The sequence below is a fragment of the Lathyrus oleraceus genome, chromosome 4 (assembly GCF_024323335.1).
Source record: "Lathyrus oleraceus cultivar Zhongwan6 chromosome 4, CAAS_Psat_ZW6_1.0, whole genome shotgun sequence".
Classification (NCBI taxonomy): domain Eukaryota; kingdom Viridiplantae; phylum Streptophyta; class Magnoliopsida; order Fabales; family Fabaceae; genus Lathyrus; species Lathyrus oleraceus.
The window spans coordinates 490,919,341-490,935,440 of NC_066582.1; the positions used below are offsets into that span (position 1 = coordinate 490,919,341).

Genomic DNA, 16,100 nt, shown 5'->3' on the forward strand with positions numbered 1-16,100 from the left:
TGTGTATATAAGTGAGTAGCGTGCTTAGCCATTAAGTAATGTAACACGTTATACACAAAAAATAGTGGAGTAACCATTCTTTGTGTAACCGTTAATGGAATAGTAGTGGAAGTTTGTTAGAGTTTATTATTCTCTTTCTCTTCTCTCTCTTCCTTCATCTTCATATTTTTCACCTTGTGCACCAACAATTGGTATCTAGAGCTCCGGTTCAAATCCACATGTAAACACGAGTGAACGGTGAGGCATTGTATGATTGATTTTGTTTCTTGAATTTTTGTTGAATTTCTAATCGAAATCGTAACATAATCACATTTCTTGATTCTGCAGGATTGGGAAACACTAGTGTTTGATGAGATCTGAGTGATTTGCACATAGTTGAAGATGAACGAAAACGGTAATCTGAGTACTAAGCTTCCAGTGTTTGATGGCAAGAACTGGAATCAATGGATAATTCAGATGTGTGTATTGTTTGGCACTCAAGATGTTCTTGATCTCGTTAACGAAAGTTACGTTTCAGTTGCACTTCTAAAAAATGCAACGGGTGTGCAGAGGAATGCCAGCATGATCTAAGGAACAAGGATCATAAGGCGTTGTTATATATACATCAGTTTATGGGTGTGAGTGTGTTTAAGAAAATTGTTAATTCAACAACAATGAAGGTTGTGTGGGATACACAGGTACGGTGGTACATCAGTGAAGAAGGTAAAGCTCCAGTCTCTATGTAAGCGGTATGAGAATCTCAGCATGAAGAACAATGAGAAGGTACCTGAATACATCTCTAGAGTAATTTTGATCACAAATGAGATGAGTTCGTGTGAGAAACTCTTTCTGATGAAAGGATCATTGAGAAGGTACTTAGATCACTTACTCAATGGTTTGATTACATTGTGGTACAATTGAACATTCTAAGGATCTTAGCACCATGAGAATTGAAGAGTTGTAAAGCAGTCTAGAGGCACAAGATTTGCGTCTGACTGAGAGAAACTCGAAAATGAAGGTAGAGCAACAGGCTCTGAAAGCAACTTCTAGTAAGAAATATTAGAGGCAGTCTTGGTCAGAAGCCAGGAAGAGATCTGATGGTGTTTAAAAGTCAGAAACCTCAACTTATGAAAGACAGAAGAGTCCTCAGAAAGGGAAGGAGAAGTATGACAAGAGGAAAGTTCAATTCTACTATTGTAAGAAGTTTGGCCACTCCGTTATTGATTGTTGGTCAAACAAGGAAAGGAAGTAAAAAGAAGTAAATGTTGCCAGAGGAGATTCTGATGATGAATCTATGCTAATGATGGCTACCGAATCTGATGATGCATATTTGGCATACTTGTGGTATATGGACACTGGTTGCTCAAATCATCTTACTGAAAATAAGAAATGATTGATTGATTTTGACTCTAGAAAGAGGACAAAGATCAAATGTGTTGATGATAAATACCTCAATGCTAAAGGTATGGGAAATGTCAGAGTAGTTCTGAATAATGGTAAAACAACATTGGTTCAGAATGTTCCTAGCATGAAAAGCAATCGGATGAGTGTAGGTCAATCAATTGAGAAAGGATTTTCAGTTACCATGAAGGACAATATTTTGTAGTTATATGATTCTAATCAGAAGTTGATTATGAAGTCAGAACAGGGGAGGAATAGAACATTCAAAGTGGATGTTAAAATTCCATACTCTGAATGCCTTAGTGCAACGAATGTTGTGAAGGAAAGTGAGTTGTGACACAAAAGATTTGGTCATCTGAACTTCAGAAGCTTAGGGCATCTGAATTCAAAGAAGTTGGTACATGGAATTCCTGCAATTAAAAAGCCAGAGAAGTCATGCAATGTGTGCATTAGAGGGAAGCAACCAAGACTGTCATTTGCATCTGAAATGCCTCCAAGAGAAAAGCATGCTCTAGGTGTGGTGCATTCTGATGTGTATGGAACATTTCTAGTACTTTCACATGGAGGAAATAAATACTTTGTGTCATTTGTTGATGCGTTCACAAGAATGAAGTAAGTACCCCTTATAAAGTTCAAACACGAAGTGTTTTCTAAATTTAGGAAATTCAAAATCAAGGTTGAGAATCATAGTTGTCAGAAGCTGAAATTTCTCAGAACTGATGGTGGAGGTGAGTATAACTCTACAGAGTTCAGAAAGTTCTGTGAGATGAATGGAATTGAGCATGAGGTGACTGCTCCACACACTCCTCAACACAATGGTCTTGCTGAAAAAAGAAACTGAACTTTGCTTAATATGATAAGGAACTTGTTGAAGGGGAAGAAGTTACCTCACACCTTGTGGGGAGAAGCTGTTACCGCTACATCATATGTGCTCAACATGTATCTAACCAAGAAGCTGAATGAAATTGTTCCTTTAGATAAGTGGGTTGGAGACAAGCAAAGTGTGAGCCATTTGAAGGTGTTTGGTTCTGTTTGTTATAAACATGTTCCAGATGCTAAGAGAAGGAAGTTGGATGACAGAAGCAGGGTTATGTTGCTTGTAAGGTACGACAATACATGTGCCTATAAGCTTTATTGTTCTGTCACTGTAAAGGAATCAGAAGTGTGGGATTGGAGTAAATCTCAATCCAACTCTGGTGTAAAGTTAACCTCTGAAGATACTTCACAATCTGAAGGTTCTAAAGATGAGTCAAAATCAGAAAATGATTCTGATGGTGACTCTGAAGGCGAGTTTGTCTCTGAAGGTGAATTTGATTCTAATCCAGATTTTGATTGTGATTCAGAATTTGATGGAGATCCAGACTCTAAGAATATTCTAGACTCTAAAGGTGGTCATGCCTCTAAAGGTGGAACTTCTGGGGTTCCAGCATATGATATTGTTTCAGCGTCTAAAGGAGATTCTGACATTGTTCAGAGGCCATAAAGAATCAGAATCATACCAAGAAGGTTTGCAGAGTTTGATATGTTGTAAGATACTGAAGTAGTCTCTGAAGGAGAAGTCATCCAATGTGCTATGTTAATAGACTATGAACCAGTGAGTACAAAATAAACGCTCAAGAAGAAGGAGTGGCTGAAGGTCGTGAAAGAAGAACTTAAGGATATAAAAAGAAACAAAACTGTGAAGTTGATTGAGCTTCCAAAGAACAAGAAAGTTATCAGTGTCAGATGGGTTTTCAAGGTGAAACTAAAGCCAAATGGATCAATTGGCAAACACAAAGCAAGATTAGTAGCAAGAGGTTTTCTATAGAAACCTGAGTTAGATTACTTTGAAGTATTTGCTCCTGTAGCGAGACATGAGACATCACACTAGTGATTGCGATAGATGCTAACAAGAATTTACCTCTGATACATTTAGATGTAAAATCTTCATTTCTAAATGGTCCATTGCAAAAAGAGGTATACGTGTCACAATCTCCAGGGTTTTTGAAAAAGAATCAAGAAGGGAAGGTGTACATGTTGCATAAAGCCTTGTATGGACTAAAACAAACTCCTAGAGCTTGGACTCTAAAAATTGATTCATTTTTCAAGCTCCAAGGATTTAGAAAGTGTGAGATGGAGGATTGTGTTTATGTTCAGCATGCTTCTAAAAGAAATATGATTATGGTATGTCTCTATGTTGATGATATATTGCTAACAGGAAGTTGTGAACATGAGATAGCTAAGTTCAAGAATGTGTTGATGAATGAGTTTGAGATAAATAATCTAGGAAAGATGACATATTTTCTAGGGATGGAGTTTATGTATTTTGAGAAGGATATCATTTTGCATCAGTTGAAATATGAACTTGAGCTTTTGAAGAGATTTGAGCTACTAAATTATAAGGCTGATGTCACACCGTCAGAAACAAATCACAAATTGAATTATGACTCTGAAGGTGATGATGTAAATGCCACAACTTTCAAGCAGTTGGTTGGCTCTCTGAGGTATTTGTGTAGTACCATACTTGATATTTGTGATGAAGTTGGAATGGTTAGTATGTTCATGAGTAAATCAAAGTGATCTCAATACCAAGCTGTTATCAGGATTTTAAGGTATATTAAGAGGACTCTAAAGTATGGAGTTATGTTCCCTTTTGGAGAAAAGACTAATTCAGAACCGATGTGTTACTCAGACTCTGATCGGTGTGGAGACAAAGTTGACAGAAGAAGTACTTCTTGATATTTGTTTAAGTATCTGGGAGGTCCTATTTCTTGGTGTTCCAAAAAGCAACAAGTTATTACTTTGTCAACATGTGAATGTGAATATATTGCAGGTGTTGTGGCTGCATGTCAAGTTGTTTGGCTTCTAAATTTACTGTAGGATCTGAAGATCAAGGTAAACAAGTCTCTGAAGTTGATTATTGATAACAAATTTGCAATCAATCTTGCCAAGTGTTGGCTCTTAATTTCGACGCCCATATTAGAAATAGGAAGTGGAGTTCCCTATGAAGATGTTTCGACTAAATCTAATATTGGGAGCTCTAGTCGAAGATACCTTGATGAGAGGATCAAGATGCTGCAGGGACTTAGAAATATTTTTTAGTGTTTGAAGATGTTTTCGACAAGATATTCAAATTAAAATAAAGGATGGAACTTTTGTTCTTATCTGAATTGCTGAAGATACACGTGGAGCATAGTGGATAGTTGCATCCATGCAAAGCCCCATTTATCTCGGTGTAATAGAAACACCGTTAGAAATGGTCATTTCGATTAGTATAAATAAATGGTCTTAGTGCTAGGATAGTGTGTGTTCAAAGTGTGTACAAAGTCTGTAAAATTTACCAAGTATCTGCGTGTAGAGAAATAGTAAATTGAGAAATATACGTTCGATTTACACCATTGTCATTTACTTTGAAGTAATTCAATTCATCTAGAAATATCTCTTTATTTAAAGGATTTATCTTTGTTGCCATTTATCTTCGATCTTACAACGTTCTCTTTATTTAGTGTTGGTCATTTCCTTTTTAAGTATTTTCATGAATCACTATTATTGCAAACATTGTCGAAGTGTTTATGTTCACTAGAATTCACTTTAACAAATAATTAGCACATGTCCTAGGATCAATTTAATCGATCCTGTGAGTAACCAAATTTAGTAATTTGGAAGATCAGCGGTTGTTTACCAATTTTTACGGTAAACAAATTGGCACGCCCAATGGGACAGTGCTAACGATTTTGAAGAGTGAAATTTTCCTCATATTTAATTCTGGTTATTCAGACATCTTCTCCCTTTTGAAAGAATTTGTTGTATGTTATTAAGAAGTGGTAAAGTAGCCACACCCAACGAACACAGACCAAGGAGAAGATCCACTAGGAGAATGGCGAATTTAAATGTGCTAAATAACCAAAACTCTCAGAATCCATCAACCAGCAATGTACCACCCCTTCTTCTTCGACAGGGGCGAACACGGCCATAATACACGTGTCTGAACTGGTACCATCTATGGCAATTTCGATGCCTACGCATTCGATTTCCCATATTGAACATATTTTTAGTTACATTGGGCCTATGGGACCTCCTAACACCCCCCGCCGATTGGAAATGTTCTAAACAGGCCTTCAATACCCCATAGTTTCTCTATACCCTTTGGTGGTCTAGAACAGCCATATGGAATGCCAACTTCAGTGATGGCAAGTTTACATAACGCTGCTTCGACATTTTAAAAATCAGTGGTTAACATAACCTCCCCATTACAAGGGTCGGGATCTGGGGTTAACGTGGGTCGAAATAACCAATCTTTAGGCTTGGGATACCAAACACAAATACCCAGCCTTACTAATAATTCTGTAGCAGTGTGGAGACAACAAATGGGCGAAAGCAATCATGATATGGTCCAAATTCTTACCCAAACATTGACCACCATTTTGAATCCTTTGATTCAAAATACGACACAATCGAATCAGCAGAAAACAGCACAAATGGCGTTTGTGAATATTTAACAGGTAAGTTGCCATGTGGAGAGCATGATGCCAAAACGAGGGGGGAACAGAAGAATGAGCTAGCATAGTGTGTATCATATTATTAATGATTCTTATTTTGCGTTCCTCTTTCCCATTTTGTGAGGATGTGTGGGGACAAGAGAAACGAAAAACTAGACCATGGTCAGTGCAATATTTTTGAAAAAACTCATTATTATATTCACCGCCATTGTCACATTGAATGTTTTAACTTTTTGCAAAAATTGAGTTTGAATGAGTTGAGTAAGTGACTTGAACGTTTCAAACACATGAGATTTTCTGCTAATAGGAAAAGTCCACAAGAAGTTTATAAAATCATCTAAGAATAAGACATAATATTTATGACCAGTAGAACTTAAAATTGGAGACGTCCATAGATCACTATGTAAAATATCAAAAGGCATCAAAGTCGTAGTTTGAGAATCAAAAAATGGCAATTTAACATGTTTGCCTAAAACACAATAGTCACAAACGATAGAAGAATTAAAAGGTTCACAAGATATGAACTTATTTTTGCGAAGGGAATTCAAAATAGACACGCCAGGATGACCAAGACGACTATGTCAAAGACTGGATGTGAGACCGGTAAAACTGGGAGGAGTGGTAACTGGATAAAGATCTCCACGACTGTCACATCTGAGAAGGGTGATCCCCGTCTGAAAATCAGAGATAGTAAAACCAAAAGGATCAAAGGAAACATAAACATTGTTGTCAGTGGTGAGTCGTCTCACAGAAATTAAATTTTTAATAATTTTCGGGGCATGCAGGACATGGTTAAGGTGAAAGGGTTGGTGAGATGTGGTTATTTGTGTGTGTCTGGTGCCGTGAATTGGAATTTCATGGTCACTGCCTACAATGACTTTCTGATTTGAATTACTTACTAGAAAATAAGACGAGAGATTACCTTGTGATGCGGCTGTGTGAGATGTTGCGCACGTGTCCATGTACCACTGATTGTCAGGAGTGTGGAGTGACATGGTGTGCATTGCGGTCTCAATGTCTATCGGTATCTGAGATGAGGTAGAGGTTGCATACACCTGAGGACGTTGTCCTAGAATGCCTGGATGCTTAGGAGGACCGGCAGGGCGTGTCCACTGAGAGGTGGGATACGGACACGGTGGCATAGTCCGTGATGGTGGAGTCCAACCCCATGGTTGCCAGGTTAGGTACTGTTGTTGTTGTTGCCAAGGAGGAGCGGACCAAGGTGAGGGAGCGTTGGGAGCTCCAGACTGAGGTGCATTGCATTTACCACGTTCCTCTCCGCGACCCTGGTTGCCATGAGAGCGAGAATGGTTGCTGGGGCGGCGGTTGCCACGCTGAGAGGTGTCTTCAGTAGGTTTCGCCTGAGTGGTGTGCATAGCAGCATGAGAGCCTGTGTTTGCCATCTTAGCCATACCGGCTTCTTCCAAAGTGAGCATGGAACGAGCCTAATAGAATGTCGGAAGAGGGTTGCTCTGGCAAATCAAAGTAGCAACACTGCGGTAAGCTTCTAGGAGACCAGAGATCAGCTGAAGGACCAGACGATGATTATTGACAGGGGAGCCGACATTTCTCAACTGATCAGAAAGCATCTTAAGACGCTGACAGTAAGTTGAGACATTGGGAAAATCCTATATACGAGTGTTAGAAAACTCTTGCTCAAGAGTGACAACTCGAGCATTTCGGTTGTCCTGAAAAATATCTTCCAAGCGATTTCATGCTTTCATTGCAGTGGAGTTGGATTCTAGAATAGTAGTCAGCAAATCGGTAGAAATAATGGAATAAATCCACTGAAGAACGGTGGCATCAAGAGTGGACCATTGTTCATGGTCGACGTCGGTAATGGTTGGTGGCTCTTTTCCGATAGATGGAGCGATGTGATACAGATGTGAGCGAGCATGGATGCGGAAAAGCTCGGCCTAGGTACCATATTGATCTTTTTCCACCTCAAGAATAATAGGAATGTGGTTCCTAATATTTGAGACGGCAAGTGCGAGATGAAACTCCGATTTGGAACCTCGAAATGTGGTGTTTTGGGGCTGGCAGGAATCACCAGTATCGACGGATTTGTAGGTATCAATGGCGGATTTGTGGGTATCGGCATCACTGTGTTCTGAATGGTCTGATTCAGACATGGCTGCAGGTGCGACGGCGGCGGCGCAAACAGAGGCGGGAGGTGAGAGAATATGGTGGTTCTCGTTGTCGGCGGCGGCGGTACAAAGTACGATAGTCCTGTTGCGGCGGCAGACTTCATGGAGGGAGAAGAAGCATGCGGCGGCGGACTGAACGAGGGGGAAGAAGAAACGTGTTTCTGCGTTTGCTTTTTTTTTTAGACAGAGGAATCGATTAGCTCTAATACCATGTAAAATAATGGAAATCGTGTCATTCTCATTGATCTGAATAGAATATATACACATCAATATGTAATATTTAGTCAACTATCTAATTATGATACAACATAATTATAGGAAACTAATTATGACTAATTATAACAAAATATTTTATTCAATCAGTAAATTGAGAAATGTACGTTCGATTTACACCATTGTCAATTACTTTGAAGTAATTCAATTCATCTTTATTTTTCAGAAATATCTCTTTATTTAAAGGATTTATCTTTGTTGTCATTTATCTTCGTTCTTACAACGTTCTCTTTATTTTGTGTTGATCATTTCCTTTTTAAGTATTTTCACGAATCACTATTATTGCAAACACTGCCGAAGTGTTTAGAATTCACTTTAACAAATAATCCGCACATGTCCTAGGATCAGCGGTTGTTTATCAATTTTCACGGTAAACACCAAGAACTTAGTGTTGCATGAGAGAAGTAAGTATATTGAGACTAAGTATCACTTTCTGAGAAGTCAGATTCAGAATGGAGTGTTAGAAGTTATCCACTGAAGCGCCCATAAGCGGTTGGAAAATGTTCTGATGAAAGTGATCAAGATTGATCAATTTCTCCACTTGAGGGATGAAATTGGTGTTATTAATTTTGATTAGTTAAATCCTAAATTAAGAGATGGTGTTGAAGGATAATTCGATATTTTAGTATTTCACCTACGTGACATTATTGTTTGTGTATGAGTGAGTAATGTGCTTAGCGTTAAATAATGTAACACGTTGTATGTAAAAGTAGTGGAGTAACCATTCTCTTTCTATTGTTTAATGGAATAATAGTGAAAATTTGTTAAAGTTTGTTATTTTGCCTCTCTTTTCTCTTTTCCTTCATCTTCATCTTCTTCACCTTGTGTACTTATGGGGAAAGTATTGGAGTGAAGGCAGTAACAAGGCTGTGATTGTAAAGAATTCTGACTCGCACTTGTGGAGGTCGGTTGTGAAGCTGTGGTAGAAGCTGAATATTGTGTGTGCATTATTGGTGATGGGAAAACTATTAATTAGTATCATGATGTTTGGATTGAGAAAGGATTGAGGTTGGGTGAATTGAACTTAAACATTCCTCAACAAATACGGGATATTAAGGTAGCTCGTTTGAAGGATAGCTCTGGATACTGGCGATGGAATTTGATTTCGAATTGGCTCCCAAACAGCATCATGAACAAAATTCTTATGATTCCTCCTCTAGATGAAAGTGCGGGACCGGATGTTAATCATGCAGGAAGATGATCATGGTATATGTTATATCTCCAATATGTACCACGCCTTGTGTCAGTTTGAAAATACAAATCCTGAATCAAGTTGGAAAAATATTTGGAATGTAACAGCTCCGGAACGCGTGTATGGTTAATGAATCATGAAAAGGATCTTGAAAAATTATCATATGAGCAGGACGGGACTAGGTTCGGCTATGTGTGATTTTTGTGGTGACCAAGTTGAAAATGTTCTTCATGTAATGCGAAATTGTCCGCTTGTTATGCTGCAATGGTTAAACATGGTCCTCCTAATTTGAGAGGGAAGTTTTTCTCTGGGAGTATTCAACAGTGGATAGAGTACGTGTGAAGCTGGGAGACCTCAAGAGGAGGAGTGGAAGAGTCTTTGGGAGACATCTTGTCATTTAGCTTGGAGCTGGAGAAATAAGGAAAGGCATGGTGCAGATTTTGTTACACCTGTTGCTCCAGTATTGCTGGTTATGCAAAATGGTAAAAGTTATGAGTTAGCAGACAAGGCTTTAAGGAGTAAAAGCAAAAGCAGTCAGGTGGAACAAGACATTAGCTGGAAATCTTTGTCGGTGGATGGATAAGGTTGAATATGAATGGTTAGTGTCGAGAAGATGGTCATATAGGATGTCTGGCCATGGGAATGCTTTTAGCAGAACTATGGGGAGTAGGGAGTAGGTGAAGGACTAAAGTATGCTAAAATTATGAATTTCCGTCGTGTAGAGTTACATGCAGGTTCGTTGGTGGTTGTGAAAGTAATAACATTAAGATGCAGTGGAAGTGTTAGAGGGAGAGCTCTTGTTGACAAAATCTGTCGACTAATAGAGTTGAATTGGGAAGTGTTGGTTAAACATATGTGCTGGGAAATGAATAAATATGCATATAATAGGTGTAATATGGTTACTGATTGTGTTTATTTTGATGTTTGTCCTAGTTAAATTAAGCATTTATTTTTAACGGATGTGGGGAGAATTACTACCCCTAGAATGATTCAGATGTAATAGTTCTTTATTGGGCTCATGCCCTCCTTTCCACCAAAAATATATTGTAAAAGAAAATTATTGTTGTCTAAAAATAGTTTACCTTAACATTTTTTTTTTTGAAAACCTAATTGGCTAAAAAAAGGAATATTAAATAAATTTAAAGATTAGGGTCTTGAAAGTGTGCTCCAAGGTTTCATGTTTAAATACTAAGAATCCATAAAGGCACTAGTGGACAGTAAAATTGATTATTTTGAAATTGATTCTGTTGGATTAATCGACCGCAAAACTGGATATCAATATTTTTTTAAAAATTGAGTAGATTAATTTAATATAAACTTTTGCATCATAAAATGCTTTAAAAATTAGACAGAAATTTAATTATTTGTCTAACCTAATTGTGTATTTTAAAAAATCATCATTTTAATTTGTCTTAAAATTATATGCGTCAAATGAGCACTAAGCTATTTCTATTTTACAATTACCCACAACTAAGTCATTTGCATGAAGTAAAACTCTCAAGTTTCTCACACAAAATCCTATGTAGTTTCTTGACAATTATCGCACATATGTAGGAACTAGGAACCAATGCTTGTAAAAAAACATTTCCCTAATCTTGTCACCCGCAAAAGTATAATAATCCCTCTTTTGTTATAGAGAGGAGTAAGACTATAGGAGGATACACAGCAAAACAATAATCATGTTTTTTCATTAACATAACATGTCACGCCATCAAGGATCTCTATCAAATCCCTCTTGATAAAAGTTTTATCAAGGTAAAGTTGCTACTATATTACCATGATGAGTTTTGTAACAACCATATAACACATTTGCTCGCACTCAAGTGATATGACATATAGTACCACTAACATTACATACAGCACAGGAATAGCCATGATTTGCAAGTATTGGTCGAAAGTTTATTCAAATTTCTTAATTAGTGATAAGTCGTTTAACATTTTCTCAATTGCTTCGTCATCCTGAGCTCGCCCTCTTGTCTGCATGTAAAAAAATGACATATAACGTAAAAGATGTATTAGTTGTTATTACACAAATGTAGTGCCTAAAATATATAACTTGTTTAGCAGCTTCACAAAACTCCATAGGTAGCACTTAACAAAGTGCTTCATTTTTAAACCACAATATGCAAGCGTGTAAGAATGTTTTAAATGTCAATCACCCAATCAATTCTTCAAAGGCTACAACCATGTGGAGGAAAGTTTAATATAGAATTGGGCAACACAAATATACACCCAAAGAAAAAAATCATTACTCTATTAGAAAAATAACTTTTTTTGGATAATAAATAAACTTTTTGAACCATGACTGGAATATATTCTCGTGGGGTAACTGAGAAAAGAACAATGCAAAAGAAGGCTCACAATTAGGCGGAGGATGAATGAGAAAATAGAATAACTGTGAGATACCATTAAGGAGAAGAAAAATAAATAGCAACGCAATAAAATCCTTAAACAGTGAGATTTTACTTATATGAGTTCTCACTAATTTAGCAAATTTTCGTAAATTTAATTTCCCTATCTAACTTTGCTTGTCAAAAAAAAATTTATACAAAAAAAAAAGGAAGTTTTCATTGCTAGATAGCTTCATATTTGCTTTAATTAAAGCCTTTAGTTCCCTCCACTATTTCATTTTTAACAAGCACAAAGAATGAAAATGATTTCAAATTGACCTACAATAACCATCCATGCCCAAAAGGAAAAGTTTCAGAGAGAAAGAGAAATAAATAATTTCTACCTTAATAGATGGAACCATAGCAATAGCTTCCTCCACAGTTTCTGGGCAAAGATTGCCTAGGACACACAGCTGCAATATATGCATTCAAACAGATAATTGTATACTGTAATGTGTGAAATTATAACTTCTTTTCTTTATTCTGAATAAAATGTGAAAATGTGCTTCCTAAACTGAATCTGTGAAGGGAATAAACATATTACCTCAAACTCAGCCAACTGATATCTTGCCAGAATTCTTATGTTAGTTAAGAACACAATCTGAAGCCAGGCTTCAAAGTTTCAAGTTTCTTATTACTTAGGTACAATAGTCCTTTAATATATCAAAAGATAGAAAGATATAGTAATTAAAATAAAACTCAAACTCAAGAAAAGCAACAGAAAAATCAATCAAGTAATGAAAGAAAATTAGGTCAATCATTATTTTGAAAGAAAATTAGGCCAATCATTATTTTGAAAGAAAATTAGGCCACCTGTTATTATGAAAGAACATGACATGAACCCAGCACAATTTCGATTGGAAGTAAATATATGAACCATGAGAAATAGAAAATGAGTTCATCGGCTAATTTTGGAGGATACTCTCGAACTTGTCTAACAGCATCAGGATTTTTATAGCGGCTGAAACGCTTCACATACTGCAATGACTTCTCAAATACCCTGAAAAAAAGAGGAAAGAAAGAGGAAAAAAACATTACTATAAGGTGCTAACTACAACCAGCAACATTTACCCTCTTCCATCTAAACATTAGTGTCAAATCCACCACTGGAAAGATATCAATTGGGATTGGCAAGATTAAGAACATGTTATTTAATGTCAGTGTTACTAAAGCTTCAGACACCAAAGCATACTTTTCTTACAGAAATTGTATCAGAATACAAGAACTCAGACACAGTAAGCATGACAAGTGCATGTCTTATTTCTGGAATAAAAAGCAATTTCTCCAGGAGAATAAAAATGTTATGCATGAACATTATGTCAAATTAACACAAGAACTTTGATAAAGGATTTGAACTCACTGAGAAACTTGATTCACAGCATCATCAGATGACTGCTGAAGCTGCTCATATTTGTGCTCCAGAATTAATGAAACTTCACAGTTCATCAAACACTTCGCTTTCAAAAACTCTGAAAAATCAATCTACTTCTTTAGTGTGAAATCAAAAAGTGATATCAATTATACCAAACTAAAAACATGTCCAATCAATCAAAAGTAACTAAACACAACAGCATCATCTATCAAAGAACCATTCAGATTTGAATAGTGTAATAAAAGAGCTATCTACAAAGAGCATGGTGCTAGGTCACAACTAATCAAAGCAACACCCATAATTTATTACCCACGTATTCTAAGATATAGGCAGTATTCAACATAGGGCATACTAGTATAAGTATAACAAAGAAAGCAGAATATGTGCCAGTAAAATTTGGAGTTTAGTGGAGACAATACAAGAGAATGTATTCACTTATTACATTAGTTCAAAATGTTCAAATATGAATCTATACATAAACAACATAAATCAACAACTTAAATGTTAGGATATAAACATCATAGCTAAAATTATTTTTAATTGCGGTTGTGGTTACGCTGTGAACCTTTATATTCCCTCGAAAATGCGGAGATCTCAAAACCCTTAATGTTGCAGCCACGACAGTGGTCGAGGACCGCAGTTTAAAACCATCCTCAAATATTGAAGCCATATAATGTTGAAGTACTAATTATTAACTTATTCAGATGAGTTTTTAAACAAATTTACTTGCAGTATCATATTTATAAATATCTACTAATGAATGCTTGATGTTATATTTTATCATATTTTTTCTTCTTTGGTTTTTCCATGACGGTTAAACCTTCACTCTATCACTCTTTCATGCCAGAGGGTTTACTGGTGTAACATTCAACAATGGCGCAACTCATTCATCCTTCTATTTTGATGTAACACTAACAACCACAACCACAAACAACAGAACCAACATGATAGAAACTAAAAGAATACCTAATTGAAAATTAGGTTGTACAGAGTTAAAATTACTTTGCTAATGTGCAATAATTTGATATTCAAGCAAAGAAATGCACAACGAAGAAAGCAAATCAATAATTGAGAGAAGAATTTGTGGAAAAAACGATAATGAGATTACCGTCTCCGATTTTGAGTTCTGCGGCGTTTTCCTCCTCTTCACCAGACATGGTCTTGAAAACTACGATTCAGTACCTCTGTTGAATTCAGTTAGGGCAGAACAGAATCAGTAATTTTAGAGATTTGAAAGAAATTACGAACCAAAAAGCACGAGAGCGATGATGAGATTGCGAAGAAGAAACGGTGCAAGGAACTAACCAGAAATCAAAACGGTAAGAGAGATTGAGCGTTTTGAGTCGTTTAGCTGGGAGCTAAGGAAAGAAACCCTCGTTTAAACGTTTTGATAGAGTTTTCTCTTTATTTGTTTTTCTATAATAGTAAGTAAAGAGATTGTATTAAAATTAGGTATCGCTAACTTATCTCCTTCCCAAGGGCACAAGTTAATATTACTAATATTAAAAAGTTTGGATGGGATAAAACAAAAAATTTTAAATTTCAAGAAATCAAATGCACGCGCTCCAAGAAAATATTTTTATAAGTGTATCATTAAGTTGTGTCCTTGGGGCACATGTTAGCATTAGCCTTAAAATTAATGGTATTCAATCCGAACCCGATCATACAAAGAGACTCGACCAATAGATAATCACAAAAAGAGAAATATTCTTTCCACCTTTCTATATGTATATCACTTTTTTTTTAATTCAAAGTTATTATTCATGTAAAATTGTATCTTCAAATTCACACTAATTATATTAAAATACACATTTTTTTAGATTCACCACATTTTGAATAATATGTGGTTTGAAGATGCATTTTCGTATAATATTTAAGTGTATCTGGAGATACATCTTCGAAATATTCCCGATATGCATAATTTTTTTTGAAAAAGTGTTAAATATAATGGGGGATTATTTCAGAGATCCATCTCTGGAATCCCCTGAATCATATCTGAACAACACCATTGTCCAAACATTGCAAGTTTTGTGATGTCAACTTATATTAAAGTAAAATCAAAGTAAAATGAAGTTATCTTAAAGTTAAAGAAAAATAAAAAGTCATACATTAATAAATAAAAGATCAAGATCATACATAACATTTGTTCGAAAATACCTAAAAAATAATACATCAAAATACAAATTATTAGGTATTGTCTAACCCCTGCCTCATTATCGTTTGTACTGCACGACATTCTGTAACTCGACAACCATGCGCTCCACAATGGACAACTGAGAATTATCGTCCTCAAAAAGTCATGACTTTATGGTTGCTCTATCCATCTGTGTAACACGTCGACAGACCGCTGTCACGCTCTCTATCTACTCATCTTGAACCTCAAGTATATCTTGGTTAGCTGGCTTAGGTGGTCTTCCAGAAGCGTCTAGTGTCTTGACTGGGTAGCCTTTAGCAACAACCCAATATACAAGAGATGGCTCCCTACGATACTCCTTTGGATACACAGGAGATGACCCATATTCTAGGTAGTCAGATACAAAGAAATTACATTAAAGTGATGGGTCCCCCGGTGACCCTCATATATGCAGAAGAAAACGCCATGTGGTACCATACGCTCAAGAGAAACTTTGAATGGATCGATCGCATTATTCCTCATGTACGAAACAAAAGTGGTTGCACGCGGTCAATCCTATGTGTAGGCAAGTGCAACTTCAAACTCGGTGATGTGAGGGAAGTGAGAGATGATTTATCTCTGAAAATGGTTTAGATACAATATTAATAACATGTGTAACAAATGAATTATGAAAATATTAGTAACAAGAAATTATCGTAAGCAACATGCAGCTCCCTCTCATCTGTTTTTTCTTC

The 16,100-nt window shown here is 36.3% G+C and overlaps 1 protein-coding gene across 1 annotated transcript; it reads right to left on the reverse strand.

Annotated features, from left to right (window-relative positions):
- Nucleotides 1-11,190: 11,190 nt before the first annotated feature.
- On the reverse strand, nt 11,191-14,702 carry LOC127076563 (DNA-directed RNA polymerase II subunit 4). Its single transcript, XM_051018246.1, has 7 exons — nt 14,538-14,702; nt 14,341-14,416; nt 13,221-13,329; nt 12,783-12,860; nt 12,405-12,438; nt 12,205-12,273; nt 11,191-11,447 (listed from the first exon to the last, which is right to left on the reverse strand). The coding sequence occupies exons 2-7, from the start codon at nt 14,387-14,389 to the stop codon at nt 11,370-11,372; spliced, it is 417 nt and encodes a 138-aa protein (XP_050874203.1). The 5' UTR covers nt 14,390-14,416; nt 14,538-14,702; the 3' UTR covers nt 11,191-11,369.
- Nucleotides 14,703-16,100: the final 1,398 nt, after the last annotated feature.

Excerpts from the sequence above, each read along its gene's own strand:
- LOC127076563 (XM_051018246.1), bottom strand. The coding sequence starts at position 14,389 with ATGTCTGGTGAAGAGGAGGAAAACGCCGCAGAACTCAAAATCGGAGAC. Across the intron at positions 12,861-13,220 it reads GCTGTGAATCAAGTTTCTCA|GGTATTTGAGAAGTCATTGC; the intron begins GTGAGTTCAAAT and ends TCTTTTTTTCAG. Across the intron at positions 12,274-12,404 it reads ATCAGTTGGCTGAGTTTGAG|CTGTGTGTCCTAGGCAATCT; the intron begins GTAATATGTTTA and ends CATATATTGCAG.